At 30.8% G+C, this 23,735-nt stretch overlaps 1 protein-coding gene across 1 annotated transcript in view; it reads right to left on the reverse strand.

The window, feature by feature from the left end:
- Nucleotides 1-6,070: 6,070 nt before the first annotated feature.
- LOC114331368 (ruvB-like helicase 1) overlaps nt 6,071-23,735 on the reverse strand; it is an 80,811-nt gene continuing 63,146 nt past the window's right edge. Inside the window, exons 5-6 of the mRNA XM_028280919.2 lie at nt 13,887-14,033; nt 6,071-6,608 (exon numbers count right to left, since the gene is read on the reverse strand). Of these exons, the coding sequence (XP_028136720.1) occupies nt 6,385-6,608; nt 13,887-14,033 (371 nt within the window). The 3' untranslated portion in view covers nt 6,071-6,384. The remainder of the gene's footprint in view (nt 6,609-13,886; nt 14,034-23,735) is intronic.

Raw genomic sequence — 23,735 nt, forward strand, 5'->3', positions numbered from 1 at the left:
CCAGTACATCAGGAAACGTTTCCCATGCACAATTAATTGCTATATCTGCAGTTTCAAAAGTTAAATCCACGACTGAATTATTCCCATTATTTGTGAACCTTGTGGGGGCTCCGGTATTTAAAAGTACTAATTCGGTGTTGTCTGAAGCGGTTATTATTTGCGTGCCTTTGCTGTTATTTTTGTAAGATCCCCATGTTTGATTATGCGCATTGAAATCTTCTCCAAAAATGCTATTAGACTTGGTACAGTTAAGAATTGCCTCCCAGTCTGCAACTGATGTTCGTATATCTGGTGGGCAATATATCGAGAAACATGTTAGTGTTATACTAAGCAAATTATAGCGCTAAATACTAAGGAAGATATTTGGACCAAACCATTTCAGCAATGGTTCGTGGAGAGTTAAAATGAACCACGAGATGGATGAAATAATTCAGAACGCAGATATTGTTAGATTTATAAAGTCAAAAAGACTAAACTGGCTGGTCACTTGGAAAAAAAGCCAGAAAATCGAGCTGTAAAAGTAATCCAGGGATAGAAGCCCCAAGGAAATATAACACGAGAAAGGCCCCGTAAAAGATGGATAGACGACGGCAATGTAGAAGGAGATCTTAAAACCATGAACATCAGGCAGTGGCGAAGGAAAATATCCGTCAGGGCAGAATGGTAAAACATTGTTAAGCAGGCCAATACTCACAAAGGGTTGTAGCGCCATTAGAAGAAGAAGAAGATATCCAGAAGTTTGTGAATAAAGTTTTCTATCTAAACTTACATCAGAAGTTTGTAAATGCACATACAGTCCCTGGACATATTATTATGACCACCTATGAATTTTTACAAAAATCAACTATTCCACTAGGTACATTTTGTTTAAAATATGATTTTTAAATTTAATTTCGTTATTCAATGTTAATGTTATGCATTAACTATAATACATTTAATAATAAACAGCAATAAAATATTTCAAAATATTACATATTTATATTTTTTTAATATTTTGTTCAACTTCTGACCTTAATCAGATGGAAAATATTTGGGAGCTTTTAAAACGACGAATTTGCGATGAAAAGGTCACTAACGAAATTGTTTTGATTAAAGGACTACGATATTGTTGAAACCACAATGGCAAATTGAAGCAAAAAAAATTTAACTGCATTCAAAGTATGCCAAGACGGGTACTAGCGGTAATCAAAGTTAGAGGGGGCTCAGCAAAATATTGAAAAAGTAAAAATATGTGATATTTTAAAATGTTTTATTGGTCTTTATTATTAAATATAATACATTTAATAATAAACAGCAATAAACCATTTGAAAATATCACATATTTGTATTTTTTAATATTTTGCTGAGCCTCCTCTAACTTTGATTACCGCTAGTACCCGTCTTGGCATACTTTGAATGCAGTTAAATTTTTTTTACTTCACTTTGTCATTGTGGTTTCAACGATATATTAGTTCTTTAATCAAAACAATTTCGTTAGTGACCTTTTCATCAGAAATTTTTCGTTTTAAAAGCTCCCAAACATTTTCCATCTGATTAAGGTCAGAAGTTGAACAAAATATTAAAAAAATATAAAATATGTAATATTTTCAAATATTTTATTGCTGTTTATTAAGAGGCTCGGTACGTTTTTTCGGCTGCAATGCTATTCAAATGGTTGATTCACTTTTTCGAATCCTGAGAAAACTAATAAGTATTTTTAAAAAATTTAAACGCAGAATGAAAGATTACGTTATTAGCGAGGGCCGAAAGTCCCTGAGAACTTCTATAATGTTTATTTTAATAAGTTATAGGGGTGAAAAACTAAGAGAAAATTTAGTGTTATTTTTAATTTCAAATATCTCATTCAAAATAAAAATTTTATTTATTCTAAGGGACTTTCGGCCCTCGGTAATAATTTAGTCTTTCATTCTGCGTTTAGATTTTTCAAAAATATTTATCGGTTTTTTCAGGATTCGAAAAAAAATGAACACAATGTCCGTGGCAATATTATCCAAATCTATCTTTGTCATACAACGCACTTAGTCGAATCGAATATTGTCAGTCAGACACTGACAATCAGTGACAATTTTAAATAATTATTTGACATGACTCGGGAATATTTTTAGTTGTTGATCAAATAATATTGATATATAGTGTATTTGATAAATAATTGATTTAAGAGGTGAACTTTATAAAAAGTTATTTATTGTGTATTATTTATGGAAGATAGAAGCAGAGAATATATCAAGATAATTCTGTGATCCAAGTATTTTGTTGTTAAAGCTGTTCAAAATTGTAAGCGTTCCATAGTAACAATATATTTTTAAAAAATCACTTTAACACTTTTCCTCGATTGAGTATTGGTTTTTGTTGTAGGTACATATAAATTATTACAATCACTGAATACATAGCTAGTGAAAAAATTATCACATTTATTAACTGAATTAATAATTTGCAATTATGCAAAAAATAACAGTTATCCAAGAACATTCAAAAGCCATCTCTTTAAGCTAGTTATGACATTGTCAAGTAGAATGACATTCTAGTAATATGTACATATACCAGTGTGAATTTTACTACACGTAATTTGCCATGTAAAGACAGAAAGGGTAGGGATAGCCGTAAAATATTTGCGAATTATGTACCCATAGCCTTAATAAATATATTATAGTTAATGAATAACATTAACATTGCATATAGTCGAGGCATTGAAGCACAAAAATTTTGGCGCAGTAAGACGGATTTTAATGCAGTTTGGTGCGTTGGATTCGTGAGAATGCCAGGAAATTTTGTGAACTAATGTAATGAATAAGAAATCTGAAATTGCATTTGTGCATAAGAAAAATGCATTTCAAAAGTGCATTTTGAAATAGGCAATTATTATAAATTTGCAACTAGGTAAATTTTCTTACTCGGGGGGTTTTTGGGGTCGCTGAAAACGAATATGAGGTCGGCGAGTGTGCAAACTACCTGGTGCTTGCAGCGGGTGTAATAAACCTCTTCCTCTGGAGTATTGTGGTAATTTATCATATAATTGGCTTAAACTCATTACTCGGGGGGTTTTTGGGGTCGCTGAAAATGAATATGAGGTCGACAAGAGTGTGCAAACTACCTGGTGCCTGCAGCGGGTGTAATAAACGTCTTCCTCTGGAGTATTGTGGTAATTTATCATATAATTGGCTTAAACTCACTACTCGGGGGTTTTTGGGGTCGCTGAAAATGAATATGAGGTCGGCGAGAGTGTGCAAACTACCTGGTGCCTGCAGCGGGTGTAGTGAACGTCTTCGTCTGGAGTATTGTGGTAATTTATCATATAATTGGCTTAAACTCATTACTCGGGTGTTTTTGGGGTCACTGAAAATAAATATCGCAACGACTAAATTCTAATTTCATAGGATATTATAAAAAACATGATTATTTTGTTCAGGATCTCCATTTTTTTTTTAAATTTGGCGCTTAAAATTATGTTGGCAGTATTGATACATTCTTGACTAATTTTATGAAGGATTTATTGCCTTTGTCTTTCACACGTTTGTATACACTAATATTCATATAACGGTTACACTGTAAGCAAAACAGAACACTTTTTTTCTTATTTTGTTTTCCTGTTATTTAAATAATTTATTATAAAGAAGTGTAAAAAATATATTTTTTTATTATTTAAATTAACGTGTCTCAGCAACGCAGGCCATTGACACGGTTAGAAAAGTAAGGTTTACAATATGTTTAAATTACAAGAATTAAGAAAATTAAGTATTTAAATTAAGAAATTACAATATCAGCAAAATGATAAAAAAAACAACATTTATATGGCGTAGTATAACTGAAAGTCTTTGAGAAACATTATCACGTTATTAAAGTTACTATTATCACTAAGAGTGGTGGTTTGGTCTTCATCCAGTTTATGTTGTCTTCGGGTGTTCGTGTATAGCTGGCACTCAACTAGTATATGTTTGACGGTGACACGAGTGTTGCAGGTATGACACCAAGGAGGATTTCCCTGGCTTATCAGGTAACCATGTGTAAGACGGCAATGTCCAATTCTTAGTCTTATCATGACAACTTTGTCTCTTTTACAAAGTGCTGGTATTTTTAAGGCAGGTATTCTGGGTTGAATATTATGGAGTTTTGAGTTTGTTCTATTCCAGAGGTTTTGCCAGACTCTCAAGCACATTTGATTTACTGTATGTTGTACCCCTTAATGAAATTATTGACCACGGCTGTCAACTTCTTATGGCTATGTACAATGCCCCGATAAGTTTCAGGAAACCGAATATTCCTGAGCAGTTTAAACTGAGTAATATCCAATTAGCTGAAACTTACCGATACAGAATGTACTTAAGGTGATACAGTAGCGATCAACAGGTAGCAAAAACGCGTTCCAAGATTGCGGCTGTAATTTTGAATATTTTTTCGAGATATTTGGCACACGTATTCGTAATATAATAAAGAATGGCGGTACAGGCCCCAATTTGAAAAATATATTAATATGTGAAAATTACTCTGTAATTAAATACAATATTAAAAAAACGAGCCTGTACCGCCATTAAGAACAAAAAAATACACTTTCTTCAAATAAACTTTTTTATCCGATGCCTAGATTTTGTGTCATTTTGGAACTACTAAAATTTCTTATTTCATTAGTAGTTCCAAAATGACAAAATCTAGGCATCGGATAAAAAAGTTTATTGAAAGAAAGTGTATTTTTTTGTTCTGCTTAATGGCGGTGCAGGCTCGTTTTTTTAATATTGTATTTAATTACAGAGTAATTTCCACATATTAATACATTTTTCAAATTGGGCTCTGTACCGCCATTCTTTATTATATTACGAATACGTGTGATAAATATCTCGAAAAATATTCAAAATTACAGCCGCAATCTTGGAACGCGTTTTCGCTACCTGTTGATCGCTACTGTTTCCTCTTAATGGCTATTGCCAAAAATAAAAAGATTGTCATTGGAAAAATTCTTTCATCTGTTGATGCATTTACCCAGCATTTAAAAAGGGTATATTTACAAACACAAATTTGGCTGCATGGAGAGGACAGTAACATGAACCCAACCGATTAGAGATGGGAATTACAAAATAATGTATTAATTCCAGTTAGAATGACTCAGCCACCTGGTCCTCCAAACATTTTAAATTTAATATTCTGTAGTTGTAAGTCAGACTGCGGCAACTCATGTGGGTGCAGGAAGCATGGGTTAGTTTGTAATTTAGCCTGAAAAAATTGTGCAGGCTCTGATTGCACAAATATTGCATTGGACTCGAGAGAGGAAGGCAATAATGAAGAAGAAGATGATAATGATGAAGAAAATGAATTTTAAAGATAAATTACGATAAATTTTTTTATAGTTACATCGAAGAAAATAGAAGGATTGAAGTGTCGATTACCCCAAAAACCCCCGAGTAACGAATTTAAACTAATACTCCAGAGGAAGACGTTTATTACACCCGCTGCAGGCATCAGGTACTTTGCACACTCTCGCCGACCTCATATTCATTTTCAGCGACCCCAAAAACCCCCCGAGTTACAAGTTTGGGCCAATTATTTAACAAATTAACATAATACTCCAGATGAAGACGTTTATTACACCCGCTGCAGGCACCAGGTAGACTCTCTTACACACTCTCGCCGACCTCATATTTGTTTTCAGCGACCCCAAAAACCTCCGAGTAAGAAAATTTACCGAGTTGCAAATTTATAATAATTGCCTATTTCAAAATGCACTTTTGAAATGCATTTTTCTTATGCACAAATGCAATTTGAGATTTCTTATTCATTATATTAGTTCACAAAATTTCCTGACATTCTCACGAATCCAACGCACCAATCTTCATTAAAATCCGTCTTACTGCAAAAAATCGACACTTCAATCCTTCAATGCCTCGACTAATAACAAAATTAAATTTAAAAATCTTATTTTAAACAAAACGTACTTAGTGGAATAGTTGATTTTTGTAAAAATTCATAGGTGGTCATAATAATACGGCCAGGCACTGTATATTCCTCAATCGATTCTAATGTTCTAACTATTGCGCATGATGTACAGGATTATTACAAGGTATTAAGAGATTAAACACAAATGTATATTAAACTTCTATACTTTTATTCATTAATCTAAAATTCGTGTCGACAATGAACAAACGCTGTAGAAAATAATCATGTGGTTCATATAATTGTTTTCACAATAATTGTGACATATCAATATTCTGGATGATGTGAAGTGATATAATATGTAGGTACAATGGACGAAGTCCCAAGAATTAAAATAAATGGTATTCAATTTGCAATAAATGTCTAGTTAAATATTGACAGTTTCCAGAAATCTTAATGCACGTAAAAAAATCAAAAATAAAACTTAACGTAATTGATACAGTTATAACAAATTGATATTATCAATTACGTCATAAACTTCTCCTTATTTTCAGATAAAACTTTCGCTGAAGCTTTAGCATCTAAAAATAGGGAACCAACTTCTTCAATGTCACTTTGAAGTATATTGTTTCTTCCGTTAATTTTTGCCGTTAGATGTGCTGGCGTTAATAACTGAACTGCATATCTTAAAGTTGCTTTTGCCCCAACTTCGCCTAACGATGCGATTGCTTCATGATCAATTTCTAAACCTAAAAATATAAAAGCTATAAATATCGTACATAAAAGCATATATGGCATAAAAATTAACATGTGAAAATAAAATTAATGACAGTTAATAATAATTGATGACCGTTTTATTATAAATGAATTAGTCCTGGATCACGCGCACCAAAAAAAGTTGATTAATAGCAAGCTGAAAATTTGTTAATAGCTTAACGGTGTCTAGTCAGACAAACTTTGATGCATGGGAACACTGGAACACGGAAGCTTTAATTGTGGAACGAATCTTTTCTTTTTTTTTTCATGGAGACAGAAATATTATAAGAAGACCCTTGGTGAACAAGGTAATTATTAATATATTATATATATTAATGGGTTAATTTTTGGGGATTCTATGTAGATGGAAAGTAAGATATTTAAACATTTTTCTATTGTACAGTTTTACGGGGGGACATCACATATTTGGTAGCTTAGTCGACAGACAATCTGTCCTACACTAACTGTAGTAGTTTCTTTTTTTGATTACATTACTAAATATAATTTTGGGGCTTATTAAATTCAGTAAATATTTTAAAAAAAGAGCACATGTATTTTTTTGCATTTGTTTAAATACTGCCTATAGTCACATGTGAATTCATTTTTCTTGGGTAGGAATTATTGATGTACTACTAAATATGTATAATGTATGTACAGTTTGATGACACAGAGTAATGGGATTTTATTCTTATTTTAAGGGTGCTTGTACCGGGTGGTAGTCTTTGTACCGGACACTAACTGTACCAGAATTTAGATGATGGTAGTAGTTTCCATACCTACCGGACGTTAGTCTATTTTCTTGTTTCGGATGGGAGGCAGCGAAGAAGGCCTAGTGATGGAGTAACTTCAGCGGGACGATGAGTATCATTTGTGGTTTTAATTATATATTTTTTATTAACTTATCATTGTCCACCTTCTTTTAGTCATAGTCATGACTGTGTAAAGGTATAGGAATTAATGCCTTAAAAATTCGTTTTGACGTTTAAACGACCCCGGGGTTGATTCATTATTAGTTTTTTTTTCAATAACAGTTAATTTCTTACCTACCATATTTTAGTATTCAGGGGGGGAGATAGTGAATTGACAATTTTTTAGGAGAGAGACGGATTAGCGGATTTTACTAGAGCCAATGGCCTAAATATTGTAACTGGGGAGAATATTAGTGGATTTTACTAGTTTATAAGGAAACTTAGAGCCAAATGGCCTAAATATTGTATCTGGGGGGAATATTAGCGGATTTAACTAGTTTGTAAGGAAACTTAGAGCCAAATGGCTTATATATTGTAACTGGGGGAATACTAGTGGATTTCACGTATTGATGTCTGTCGGAATAAATACCTGTCAATTTCTTTTTTTTTTTGTGTGTGACAAACAATAAATGTTGTGAGTTCGAGGTTTGCCTTGAATTGGGAATCGTGATTGGCTTGTGGAGCAAACCAGCTGGCGGCCTGTGAGACACTTGGTTTTTTAATATATTATTCCCTATGCTTCCTTGAACACCTTACCGGCCATCTGGCTACTGAGACAGGTTGCGTTCATTACTGTGCAGCGCACCTGTACAGGTAAATATACCGAATTTAAAATTATTTTAAGACGAAAAATTTTTTTGCCATTACTTTTTAAACATTATTAGAAATATGAATCATAATAGCCAGGCATTTCTGTGGTTGCTAAATATGCGCCAGACGCTATTTTTTATAAATAATAATTGAACAATTTAAATAATTTTAGTATGTCTGAAATTTTAATATTATATTATTTACACGTAAATAAATGCAAAATTAATTTGCCAGGCATTAATTTGGTTGCATTCACCAGCCAGATGGATTTAAAATCATAAAAATAATGTGTATTTTCAGCAAAACGATTGCTGGTTGGGTTAAGAAACTAGACAAACAAAAGATACGACAATTTCGGGAGTGAATGTTGTCCGCACATGTTATTAAGATGGGCCAGTCACAATAAATTCACAGTTTGCTAACGATTCTTGTCGAGTTTCTATTTAGTGAAAAGTGATTGTATACAATATAATGGCAAATAAAATACAATGTGTGTTTTGCAAGGAAAAAAAAACGAGAATGTAATAACTTTTGTGGATGAAAAACTGTTAAAGTGTAAAGAAGTTTTGAGTGCGCGTATAAATACAATTTAAAATATAATAATGTACAGTTACCGAACCAAGTGAATACCACTGATGGATACCATAAAAAATGTTACAATTCTTTTGCAGCCTTAATGGCTAAGTATCGTAACATATCTGACATTAATTCAGTTTTGTCAAATCTTCGTCATACATCAAGTTCTTCGCTGTCAAGTATGAGTGACACTGTAATAACTAATATTACTTTCTGTAAGTGACACTTTCTGTAATAACTAATATTACTGGAATACCCTACAACTTTAATTTGATCTGGCTGATGACTGCAACCGAGTTAATGTCTGGCAAATTAATTTTGCATTTATTTATGTGTTAATAATATAATAATAAAATTACAGACATACTAAAATGATGTAAACTTTTCTATTATTATTTATAATAAATAGCGTCCGGCGCGCATTTAGCAACCACATAAATGTCTGGCAATTATAATTCATGTTTCTAATAATGTTTATTTTTCGTGTTAAACTAATTTCAAAAACCTGTATCTTTTGTTTGTCTTATTTCTTAACACAGCCAGCATACGTTTTGATGAAAATATATATCATTTTAAACGATTTTAAATCCATCTGGCTGGTTAATGCAACCGAATTAATGCCTGGTAAATTAATTTTGCATTTATTTATGTGTTAATAATATAATATTAAAATTTCAGACATACTAAAATGATTTAAATTTTTCTATTATTATTTATAATAAATAGCGTCTGGCGCTCATTTAGCAACCACAGAAATGTCTGGCAATTGTAATTCATGTTTTTGATAATGTTTAAAAAGTAATGGCAAAAAAAAATTTCGTCTTAAAATAATTTTAAATTCGATATATTTACCAGTACAGGTGTGCTGCGCGGTAATGAACGCAACCTGTTTCAGTAGCCAGATGACCGGGAAGGTATTCGAGGATTCATAGGGAATAATATATTAAAGAATCAGCTGTCTTAAAATACTTTCTCGAAAACGTTGATAGCCATTTAGACTATAGCGTCTGGCACGTATTTAGCAACCACAGAAATGTCTGGCAATTATAATTCATATTTCTAAGAATGTTTTACAAGTAATGGTAAAAAAATTTTTCGTCTTAAAATAATTTTAAATTCGATATATTTACCTGTACAGGTGCGCTGCGCAGTAATGAACGCAACCTGTCTCAGTAGCTAGATGGCCGGTAAGGTGTTCTAGGATGCATAGAGAATAATATGTTAAAGAATCAGCCGTCTTAAAATAGTTGCTCGAAAACGTTGGTAGCTCTTAGACCAATAGTTGTGGAACTCCGGGAATACTAAGCTTTAACCACGACCGTCTCCACTTGAGTGAAGCCGAAGGCCGTAAAGATTGAAGACCCGGGACAACCGAAGAACGACGACTACTTTGTAGCAGGTAGGTTATCTAGTGTCTGTGAGTTGTCGCGTTAGAGTGTCATCCTGACAAGTTGATGATTACGAAAACTAGCAGGTTGTTTTTAAGTTCATTCAATAGTCCCCGTTATATACAGGGTGATTGATTAGTGTGAGGAAGCTCAGTAGATCTGTTATAGTAAAAATTACAAAAATAAGTTATTGACAAAAATTGTAGGCAGCTTTAAACTCCACATTTTAAAACTAGTTACAATCTTATAGGGTGTTCCATAAGATGGTGGCAGACCAAACTTATGTTTTTTTAAATGGAACACCCTGTATTTTATTTTAAATTTGAAATCTACTTCACATCCACATCACAACAATGTAAAGTTTTATTAGGTTATACCGGGTATTTAAAAAGTTATAACCAATATTACCTGAAAATCGTATCAAGTTTAACTCCCTATACAATTAAAAAGGAGTACAGGAACATTGATCTATTGCAACCATAGTTTTTTAATAATTGTTAAAAATTATAAAACATATTCGTTTGCATAATATTCGTTAAATCAAATACAGGGTAAGTCAAAATGCAACTACATTATTTTCTTGGTAATTTTAAATAGAACACCCTGTATTTTAATCACTATCGAAAAGTACTAATATCGTACTTCAAATTTTATGTAGTACTCCCTATACCTAAAGTTATCAGTTTTCTAGATATTTTTATTTTTCCATCAAAGTAATAATTTGGTAGATATTTTAACGTTATTGTGAGTTGGCCATGAACCAATGCGGTTAAATCGATCTTTCAATTATTTTTCAAATGCATTTTGTCTAGGTTGCCGCCTATCTGGAAACCGTTCTTGATAAATTCTAGCTGATAGTAATGAATTTTTATTGCATTCCCCCAAAATCAAGATCATATCTACCATTTCATCAGTAGTAAAATTCATTATTGCTAATTTAAATTGAATTAATTACTGAATTACTAAATAATAATTGTTGCTAATTTACGGTGTACCCCAATACTAAATTAATAAAAAATAATGTCAAACTGTCAGTTTCTGACAAATCAATCATGGCCAACTCACAATAATTATTGGTAAACGTTAAAATATCTACCAAATTAATACTTTGATGGAAAAATAAAAATATTTAGAAAACTGATAACTTTAGGTATAGGGAGTACTTCATAAAATCTGAAGTACGATATTAGTACTTTTCGATAGTGATATAAAATACAGGGTGTACTATTAACAATTACCAAGAAAATAATGTACTTGCATTTTGACTTACCCTGTATTTGACTTAACGAATATTATTAAAACGAATATGTTTTATAATTTTTAACAATTATTAAAAAACTATGGTTGCAATAGAGCAATGTTCCTATACACCTTTTTAATTATACAGAGAGTTAAACTTGATACGCTTTTCGGGTAATATTGGTTATAACTTTTTAAATACCCTGTATAATATAACAAAACTTTATATTTTTGTGATGTGGACGTTAAGAGGATTTCGAATATAAAATAAAATACAGGCTATTCCATTTAAAAAAACATAAGTTTGGTCTGCCACCATCTTATGAAACTTTGAAAGATTGTAACTAATTTTAAAATATGGAGTTTAAACCTGCCTACAATTTTTGTCAATAACTTTTTTTTGTAATTTTTACTATAACAGATCTACTGAGCTTCCTCACACTAATCAATCACCCTGTATAATATGATATATGAAATACTGTTTGTCCGCCAAAAATGTTGGGCATTTTCACCAGTCCGACACGTAAAACATTTCAAAGGAATTATCTTGGTGATAAATAGCAGTCTGATTTTTGCATGAAAGTTTAATGAAAGTATAAAAAATTCAATTTTAAGTTCTGTCCGACAAAATTCATGGGACCCTTTCGTAGTCCCACGTTCGAAACCTGCAAGATATAGACAAAATGCTGACTACGAAAACGTCCCATGAATTTTCCCGGACAGAATTTCCAATTGCTTTTTACCCTTTTATTAAACTCTCATGCAAAAATCAGACTGTTTTCTATCACCAACATAATCCTTGTCATTTTACATGTTCTACGTGTCGGACTGTATGCCAACATTTTTGTCGGACAAACATTTTTCATATATAAAACGTTGGCTATTAAATAAACTTACAACCTGTCACTTACAACTTATCACTTTCCACCTTTAAAGCTTCTCCTGTTCCACGCTCCATTACATCAAAGTTTATCCAACTCGACACCGCACCGTTAAGCTATGACCAAATTTTCAACTTGCTATTAATAAACTTTTCTTGGTACGCGAGATCCAGAACTAATGTCACTACAGCTGTTTCGACTCTTTCTCCGGCTGTTTGTCTCAAGTTGGTAATTCAGAATTATATTTGATTATTATACAAATAACAGTACAGGACTTATCATGGTCAATCCTCTAAGCTCATTGCTATCAGATATTTTTATGAACCATCCAGAAACAACGACTTCAAAACATTGCAACGTTCAATATTGTTGAACTCTTTCATTGAATTGCAAAATACATGGCCCATTTTGGTTAAATCATCTCCATTGTTCAACCGAATTGAGTGGAGTATTTTACCTTTAAGCTTTATTTGAACATAAGACAAGCATATTATAAAAAAATTGTAGGAACAACAATAAATGCAAAATTAAAGTAATATTAACTCGACTTCTTTTATATCGTGCAATAGTTATTTATGTACCAAGTCAGTAAAGTGACTCTTTATTGAACGAATCTGATATTACGAGCAAAGGGAGCGAAGCGAGCGAGGGGAGTAACAGACAAGTTCGATAAAGAGTCTTTACTGACGTGGTTACTTCTAATGAAAAAAGAATGTGGGTACTTTGTACGCACGTAAGAAGTTAACTTCTGTTATTATGATTTCAGCGAAATAAATATATTTTAACAGTTTAATTGTATTTTTATTTAAATATTAAACTAATTTTAATACTTAAAATAATACCAAAAATTAAAAATAACGTTAATAATTACGTAATTATTTATGAACTGTATAGCCTTGCGCAGTTGCTTTTCTCTTTATGAATCGTAGAAAATCTAAATAAATATAGTTACTAACAAATTATCAGTAAATATCTATCACCGTCCTATATATAATAGAATTAACAAAAACACAATTTCACACATTAACTGCATTAATACCTAACTTCAAAGATTGAAGAATTTCTTAATTTCAGACGTAATAAAAATTTCGCATGACAGTAATGACAGAATGCTTTTGCATGATGGCCGGTTTCGATGTTTAATCGATAGTTGTTATCAATATTGAATACCTAATTACTAAATTTGTAACGTTTTCGATTTATTTTTTATGAATATAATTGCAAAATACTACAGAATTTCACATTTTGACATAAATTTAATTAATAATAACGTAAATGTTGTACAATATTTTTAATAATTAAAGTAAATAAATTTTAAGTTCACTCAAATAAATAATCGATTACTGCCATCGACCACTTACATTCAATCTCGGTTAATTTGATAATCGCGGCAGGTAAAGTAAAATTCTTCTTTCAGTACAATGAAGTGTTACTTTACTGCCGCAAATGAGGGCAAATGAGGACAATAATGAATGACTTTAGTGACGGTTGGCGATAAATTTTATAACACAACATATTGATTATTAAATTTTTGAAGATTAGGTATCAGAAATTCTAATGTTATGTTTATTATAAATAATCTATCCTCACTATGTTATTCACTTACTAATGTAATGTAATATATTTACCTTCAGTGGTAGCTCTCAGTTTCAGTATTTGTTCCATGTCACTTCTACCGTAAGGAATTGTCCGAATAATCAACAGCCTATCTAACAGATCTAAAGGAATACCATGTGGAGCATAAACATCGTCTGTTCCTCTAATTAGACAACGACCTAAAATATTATGAAGCATTAAATTTTGATGATTTAAAATTTAAATAATCCAGTATAGGGCTTTTCATCGACTCTCGTTTGTTTCGAGCTTCTGTCATATATTTTGTAGGGTAACCGGTGAATTGCTCGAATGCAGTTGCTCGAAATCAATTGCTCGAATTCAATTGCTCGAAATACAAATTGCTCGAATAAAAAAGAAAATTATATATCTAAAATATTTATTCACAATAATACAAAATACAGACATAAGAAAGATTCTTAAAATAGGACGAATTATGTGATATTCCACGTATATAATCGTATATTAATTTATGCTGAAAAGTATTTATAACAAATCTAAAATATCTTTGAACTTTTAAAATAATAAGAAAAATAACGGTTTTGATTTTCTCTCATTATGATAATTAGGGATTATAATAATTTCCAGGTATTAGGGAAAGATTAAAATCATTAAATACCCATAAAAATGCTTACCCATTACCAATGTTTCTTTATTGGGTATTACCCCAGTTAACAGGGAAAAAAACATGAAAAAATGTTAAGCAGGGTTTTGAAGGTGCTAAACGGTAGATAAGAGATAAATGATGATAATTCCGTGAAGACGTACAGCTAATTTTTCTTCTTCTTTTTTTTTAAACAGGTACAAAGAATGACAAACTCAGTTTTTTGACTATAAAACGTTTCTTGTAAATTTTAGAGAAAAATGTTTTAAATAAGTGTTGTAGATCTTAAAAAGTTCTTGAATTTGATAGTACTCATATTAATATACATAAATAATTGACCTAGATAATTGCAAACAACTCTCATTTTTGCACTAATTTTAAAATATTAATAACTTTACTTTTTACACAATGATATATAATTTAACTACTTTAAATTATGCCATTTAATGGTTTCTTTAAGTGCACTAAATTTCAACCAGATTGACCAAATAGTTTATAAGCTATTTAATTTGTTTATCCCAGAGAGCAATTGTTTATACAACTGTTCTTGCCCTAACAGTGAATCTAGAGATATTTAGCAAATCGCAATCAATTATCCGAGAGTCTACTTTTAAGATGCATTAAGAAAAAATTAACATTTTATTAAAATTGTTATTAAAAAACTCGTTTGAAAAAGACCCTACTTTCTAGGTTATAAACAATTTGAATAACTTTGACAGTTTTTATGTCACACGCTTGCATGTAGGCTCACTGAAAAGCTGGTGAAAAAATACATATTAAAAAAGAAAAAATAATTTTATATGACAAATAGGAATCAAGTTAGTATTTTTTTTATAAATCAAATTTTGCATTGTTTATAAACATCTATATTTTACAATCCAGTTTATAGATTGCATATGCAGTGAAATAATAAAAACTTATGACCTGTTAAACTGATGGTACTCGTGAAACACCTCCAACGAAAGTGAAGGTGGGAATTGTTCAAGCTTCGCTTCCTTTTTTGGGAAAAAACTGCAATATATTATCACCTTCCATAGCATGCACAACCTTCTTTTTTAACTGGAGTAGCTCAAGAAAATACTAAAAATTGTGTAAATTTCACCTTGCACAATTGGAAAATCCCGTGAAAATCAATTAATTGAATTTTATTATAAAAGTTATTGAACTCTACAAGTATTCCTTAAAAATTATTTAAATTATTAATTAAAGTATATTTTTTATATAAATATAAAATAATTATAAATTAGTACAATACATTATTTATTTTTTTTTATTTGAAATAATTAAAAAGTATTTAAAAGTCCTTAATAGTTTTTAAAAAACTAATTTTTGTTTTATTTTGTTTTTGAATTGTTATGAAATGTTATTTAATTTAATGAAGCTATTAATATTTGTTTAGATAGGCATCTAATAAGTATAAATATGTAATATGTTTGCACTATTATTTAATGATGTATGTTAAGTTCAATAATTAGAATAAAATTCGTATATTTGTTTTGATAGTAATATATATATATATATATATATATATATATATATATATATATATATATATATATATATATATATTAGAGCGGAGTAATTTATATGACAAAAAAAAAAGTCATCGGGTCACAATCAGTTTCTGATTCTACAATGAATTCTGTGAAAAAAAAACTTTACACCATAGGTATCTGATGAATTTCGAGGCGCCACATTTTTCATTTAAGTTTTGAGGTACATCAGAACTCGTCATTTTACGACTTCTGATGTACATTGAGGTTGATTGTGGACAAAATTTCAACTTTTTTTATTACGGAAAAGTTTATTTTAGTAGATTTTGAGACGAGGAATCCATTTTTGATATCTATTTTTACCAAAATTACTCACCAGGGGGCGCTACAATGCAATTTTTTGAACGTCAGAAGTTGTCATTTTATGACTACTGATGTTCATTGCGGTTAATTGTGGACAAGTTTTAAACTTTGTTTACGGAAAAGAGAATTTTAGTATTTCTTGAGACGAGAAATTTAAATTTAATATGTTTTTCTACCAAAAACACTCACTAGGGGGCGCTACAATACAATTATATGAATATTATAAATTGTCATTTTATGACTTCTGATCTACATTGCAGTTGATTGTGGACAAACTTTAGACTTTTTTTACGGAAAAGTGTATTTTAGTAGCTTTTGAGACGAGGAATCCATTTTTGATATCTATTTGCACCAAAACCACCCACCAGGGGGCGATACATTGCAATTTATAATTATCAGAAGTTGTCATTTTATGACTTCTGATGTACATGGCGTTTGATTGTAGACAAATTTTAAACATTTTTACGCAAAAGTGTATTTTAGTAGTTTTTGAGACGAGCAATCCATTTTGATATGTATTTCTACCAAAAACACTCACCAGGGGGCGTTACAATGCAATTTTATGAGCATCAGAAGTTGTCATTTTATGACTACTGATGTAGATTGCGGGTGATTTTGTACAAATTTTAAACATTTTTTTACAAAAAAGTGTATTTTAGTAGTTTTTGAGACGATTAATCCATTTTTGATATGTATTTCTACCAAAAACGCTCACCAGGGGGCGCTACAATGCAATTTTATGAACATCAGAAGTTGTCATTTTCTGACTACTGATGTAGATTGCGGGTGATTGTGTACAAATTTTAAACATTTTCTTACGAAAAAGTGCATTTTAGTAGTTTTGAGACGAGGAATTCATTTTTTTATCTATTTGTACCAAAAATACTCACCAGGGGGAGCTACAGCGCAATTTGCGTCATTTTGTGAGTAAAACAATGTTAATATTATTATTTTTTCTTTTATTTTTATTTAGTAGATATTAATTCTGTGTTATTAAAAATATCTAACATTAACTTGATAATTATAAAATTTAAAAAAATTAATAATTCTGTTAATGAAATTAATTAAAATATAATAATTAACTAGACCTTAAGCAATTACTTTTATATTAGGTAGGGGAGCCCAAGCGGGGATTTCTGCAAATACTCGAGCACATCAGAATATCACATTGGGAGAAACATTGTACCCTGTAAATGTACCCCTACCATATATGGACTCTAACTACAGGGGATTTCGTTAAGGGGGGTCCGAAAGAATTTATCCTTAGAAAATCTCGAAATCATCAGATTAAGATAAGGTAAGTTAAGTACACGCAGTATATTTAAAAAAATCTTGCGATTTGAGCGGATACGTAAGGAAATGGATGAGTCACAAAGTTTTACAACTTTGATCGTCGAAAATGAACGTCAGATCGAAAAACTGAAAACTACGTGTTCAATATGTTTCACAAATCTATCAAATGATACCAAACACGACACCTCACGGACAGAGGTGGAGCGTAACTTTAAAATTTTAAATAGGAACCCCGCGATAATTCGCGAAATGAATATGAGATCAAAAAACTAAAGAATACGTGTTCAATATTTTTTAAAATCTATCAAATGACATCAAACACGACCACCCACGGTAGTGCGGTGGGGGGTTACTTTAAAACCTTAAAATAGGATTCCCCATTTTTTTATTGCCGATTTGAATTTCTTAGCTAAAAATAAATAACTTTTATTCGAGACATTTTTTCGAATTATGGATAGATGGCACTGTAATCGGAAAAAATGATTTTTGGAATTTAAACTAAAAAATGGAAAGTCTCCAGTAAAATGGAAAACTTGACTTAAGTTTTTTTGGTTTTCGGACTTAATTTTCACAATCCAATAGGTCTCCATAACGCTCGAGTAACTGCAAATTTAGCACACCTGCCTCCCCTACTAATACGAACGTATTATATACTACAAATACATACAGTTCATTCCAAACCCTTCTTTCAGTGCGTCACCGATAAAATGTCGAAATATGACAATTATTGTAACTAACCTAGAATGAAAATTGTAATTTCACCTCATGACATTGTGAAAGTATGTAACTATTCTTTAATGAATATATAATTTTCTGACTTCTATCTATAATAATCACGATCGAGAGAATTCGACAAACTATGATGCACAGAAAGAAGGGGTTTAGTATTAGCTTTAGTTCAATTAACCAATTCAAATTTTAATTTGACTGTCAAATAAGCGTCAGATCGTTTATGTACCGATCTGAAAATTAGTGTCGATTTTTGCTATTATTACCTTAAATACTAGTTTATAATACTATTTACTTATCAGATAGTAAGTATTAACTGTTGTGTAAAGTGTTAATCATCAAGAGAAAACTGTAACCACGATCCGTAATAGATGTTTACCTAATAATATTCTATGTTATAGTGTTACAGTGATGTTTTTGCCGTGGCTGGCTACATTCAATGGCACAAAAACATTAACGCTACAAATTAATCCAGTACTTTTGACTATATAAGTAACAGATAACAACAACATGTCTGAACTCAACTCTACCAGTAATATTTCTAGTTCACATGCAACTGTTACTATGTCAAAGCCGAAACCTAAATACCTATCCAAAAAAGAGCAAACCATAGGTACTAATCAATGCAGAACCAAATTTACTACTACTCGAATATGTCAAGTACATAGGTAACATTGTTAGTCCCACAAACATTTGCTTAGCCTCAAGAATCTCCAATAACAGAATATGCATCTACCTAATAAACTCTGAACTGGCGGAACAAATTATAACTGAATATCCTACGATTACAAAACTACCGTTGAAGTACTAGTAAGAAGACTAGTAACCCACGCTAAAAGACTTATAATTTTCAACGTTTGCCCATCAATATTTCACGAGATTACATAGAAACATCTCTAAAGGTTTACAACTTGCTTCACCAATATCATATCTAAAAGCCGTAATCCCCGGTGATGTGTTTGTGAGATTTTTATGATTTGGACGCGGAAATTGATAAAAACTTCAACCAATTTTAATATTACTTGTAGCGGTTTGCGATGTAACAAATATTGTCTAAAATCGTTTTAAACAATTATTATGTATAATTATAAGTTATAAAAATAAGCGAAGGAGATTTAAGAGCCCGCAGTCATATAACTTCAAGACAAAAAAGGTATAAAATTCTTACAATTAAGATAAAGGCGGAAGTGAGCGCTCTAAAAGTATACAGGCCTGGATCGCGCGTACAAAAAAATAGTTGATTAATAGCAAGCTGAAAATTTGTTAATAGCTTAACGGTGTCTAGTCGGACAAACTTTGATCTTTGGGAACACTGGAACAAGGGAAGTTTTTGTGAAGCAGGTTAAAGTTTGGAACGTCAGACTACGAAAACGTCCCATATATTTTGTGTGGCAGAACTTCCAATTGATTTGTTATCCTTTCATTAAACACTCACACATTTGCGAAAATCAGACTTATATTTATCACCAACTGGACATTTTAATAAGTCATAAGTCCGATACGTAGAACATGTCAAAGGACAAGAATTATGCTTGGCAAAATATTGCCAAGATGATCAGCAAAATCCAAGTATACAATATTTTGGGAATGGAGGAAAATGTAAGAAACGGCATTCTAACGTTTTCTACACCAAAATTTGACCAAAACCTCGTTTTGAATCATAATAATTTGTTATAATGCCTTATAATGACATTTTTGATTCCCTCGTATTAATACCTTATATTTTTACATTGATACTTTATGATAAAATATACAAATTGAAAAAATAGAAGAAGACTGTTTGGGCTTAAATGTTTCAGCTTGAGCTTATTTTTACGTTCCTCAGAAGCTATACATTAAGTTTTAGAAAATCGAAGATCCAAAATTTTTTTGATCCAAAATTGAGTGGTTTGGTTACTCAAAAACATCTAATTTATTATATTTCAAATAAATTTAATTAAGCAAAATATTCTTTAGTAAAGTTTATAATAAACTAATTAATATTACCTATTTTTTGTAACATAAAATCAGGGCCTATTAAATAAAAACGTTGAACAAATAATATTAACACTGTTTTATCCAAAGAAGTAGTCGTAAAATGACAAAAATTGCACTGTAGCGCCCCCTGGTGAGTACTTTTGGGACAAATGCATATCAAAAATAAATTCCTTGCCTCAAAAGCTACTAAAATACACTTTTTCGTAAAAAAAAGTTTAAATATGTCCCCAGTGAACCGCAATGTACATCACAAGTCATAAAATGACAAATTCTGATGTTCATAAAATTGCATTGTAGCGCCTCCTGGTGAGTGTTTTTGGTACAAATAGATATCAAAAATGGATTCCTCGTCCCAAAAGCTACAAAAATACACTTTTCCGTAATAAAAAAAGTTAAAATTTTGTCCATAATCAACCTCAATGTACATCAGAAGTCGTAAAATGACGAGTTCTGATGTACCTCAAAACTAAAATGAAAAATGTGGCGCCTCGAAATTCATCAGATTCCTATGGTGTAAAGTTTTTTTTTCACAGAATTCATTGTAGAATCAGAAACTGATTGTGACCCGATGACAAAAAAAATTACTCCGCTCTAATATATATATATATATATATTAATAAATTCATATAATTAATTATAAAAATAAAAAAGTAAAACATTGTTTATGAATTTTAATTTGATTATTCTAGTGAACGTCTATAACTTCTAAATCGCTTCTCGGCAAGATACAGTTTATCCTCTACAAAGTCTGACTCGACATCGTCAAGAACCACTGCAGCGCGATTACAACATTTTTTCTCCTCTTCTTCCACTGCACAGTTTGTAAAAAGATCCGTACAGTTTATATCATATTTTTTACAGTCACATCTTGTACTTTTGCAACCCGTCGAACATTTACATGTAATTTGTTTTAATATCTCTTTAGGTATCAAACAATCTAAGGTGTAAATAGGTTCAAAACCCGTATCAGTTATTTTCCATCCATACTGGGTAGCATCCAGTTTTTTACCTAACCAGTGTTAAACGCGAAGTACATGCTGATAACCTGCACCTTCTGTTGGGGGCAAATTTTCCAATTTAAAAGATTTTTTCCCTGTATTTCTTATAAATTGTAAAAAACGTAACTAATTTAATGCCAATATGTTATTATTTTTTTTATATGTAACATCAATTGCAGCAGAATACAAAGCAACAATGACATCACATCCGTTTTTCATGATGTCCTCCTTGTTAGCATTCTCGTCATAAAAAATATTTATCAGATCTACAATTTCTGACGATGCAGTTAATAATTTGAATTTTCCTTGATTAAAAAAGAGGAAGTTGTATCACACTCAGTAAAAATATATAAGAACCCAACGTATTTTCTTAGATGAGAATGTTTAAAACTATTACAACTATAATAGATAGATTTTCCTTTTGCGCCTTTTTTTTTTTCAAAATATATGTTATTGTCCGGAGCAGAGAGTTGCGTCAATATTATGAGTATATCAGTATCATTACCAATTATTACAATGGTCTTGTTAGTTTCATATGTATGTTCGTGAAGAGCTGTCTGCACTATTAATACGTCTGCATCTTCATCTGCTACTTTAGTTCGGTACCCAGATTTGTTGAGCTCTGCACATAAAAGTTGAATCAATTGCTTTTTATTTTTACTAACTGCTAAAAATATTTTTTGTTTTATGGATAAGATCGTGTTTTCAACCAATTTATTTTCTGGGCCTGAGCTAATTATTATTGTATATTTATATAAATAATATTCTTTAATTAGTAAAATATAAGTAATTCTTACGAGAAATTATTGTAAAATTAAAGCAAGTAATAGCAATTAAACTGCAAATTTTTTCAACATGTTTCAAATTGGGATTCCATTCTAAAAAATAAAACGAAGCTATTCTCACCTTCACATTTGTTGGCGGTGTTTCACGAGTACCATCAGTTTAATGAGTCATGTCTTTTTATTTTTTTTTACTGCATATGCAATCTATAAACTGGATCGTAAAATATAGACTTTCTTAAACAACTTTTTCAATTTTCAGCTCTTAATGTTTATAAAAAATGGAAATATGATTTATTGAAAAAAAAATTCTAACTCGATTTCTATTAGTCATATAAAATCCACTTTATTATTTTAATGTGTATATTTTCACCAGCTTTTCAGTGAGCCTACATACGAGCGTGTAACGTAAAAATTGTCAAAGTTATTCTAATTGTTTATAACCTAAAAAGTAGGGTCTTTTTCAGGCGGTTTTTTTAACAACAATTTTGATAAAATCTTAAAACATTTTCAATACATCTTAAAACTAAAGTCTCAATTAATCGATTGCGATTTGTAAAATATCTCTAGAGTCACTGTTAGGGCAAGAACAGTTGTTTAAACAATTGCTGTCTGGGATAAACAAATTGAATAACTTATAAACTATTTGGTCGATCTGGTTGAAATTTAGCTCACTAAAATAACCCATTAATTGGCATAATTTAAAGTAGTTAAATTAAATATCGTTGTGCAAAAAATACAGTTATTAATATTTAAAAATTAGTGCAAAAATGAGAGTTTTTTACAATTATCTCGGTCAATTGTTTATATATTGCAATATGTGTCACACCAAATTGAAGAACTTTTTAAGGTCTACAATATTTATTTGAAACATTTTTCTCTAAAATGGATAATAAACGTTTTATAGTAAAAAAACTTAGTTTTTCATTCTTTATAACTATTTTAGAAAAAGAAGAAGAAAAATTAGCTGTACGTCTTCACGGAATTATCATCATTTATACCTCATCTATAGCTTAAAACCTTCAAAACCCTGCTTAACATTTTTACGTGAAATCGATGATTTTTTTCCCTATTAACTGGTGTATATGTATTATTATTATTTTTCATTATTGTGAATAAATATTTTAGATATATAATTCTCTTTTTTATTCGAGCAATTTGTATTTCGAGCAATTTTCATATCGAGCAATTGATTTTCGAGCAATTGATTTCGAGCAATTGACCTAGAACCATGTTGTAGGTGAAATCCAAGTCAAATCACTCAGGCAAAAACTTTTGGATCTGATTTTTCTGAAACTTGGTGCATAGCTTCTGCGGGACGTAAAAATAAAATATTTAAGTTCAAAAAGTCTTCTTTTTTTTGATTTGGTGATTATTTAAACAAAGGCTATAGCGGGATAAGATGGTCAAAAATACCCCCGCACCGATCTGCCGCGCTACTTATTTTTTCGATAAAGGATATAAAATTATGCCCTCATGCAAATTTTTAGCTTCCCAGAGGTCCTAAAACGTCTTAAATCAAGAAAATAAAATTTTTTAGGTTTTATTTTTTTGTGAGCGTAATTTTACTTTAAAAAATCTGAAAAAATTCAAGAGATTGTATCTTTTGAATACAAAACAACCT

This window comes from Diabrotica virgifera, chromosome 4, assembly GCF_917563875.1.
Source record: "Diabrotica virgifera virgifera chromosome 4, PGI_DIABVI_V3a".
NCBI classification, from domain to species: Eukaryota; Metazoa; Arthropoda; class Insecta; order Coleoptera; family Chrysomelidae; genus Diabrotica; species Diabrotica virgifera.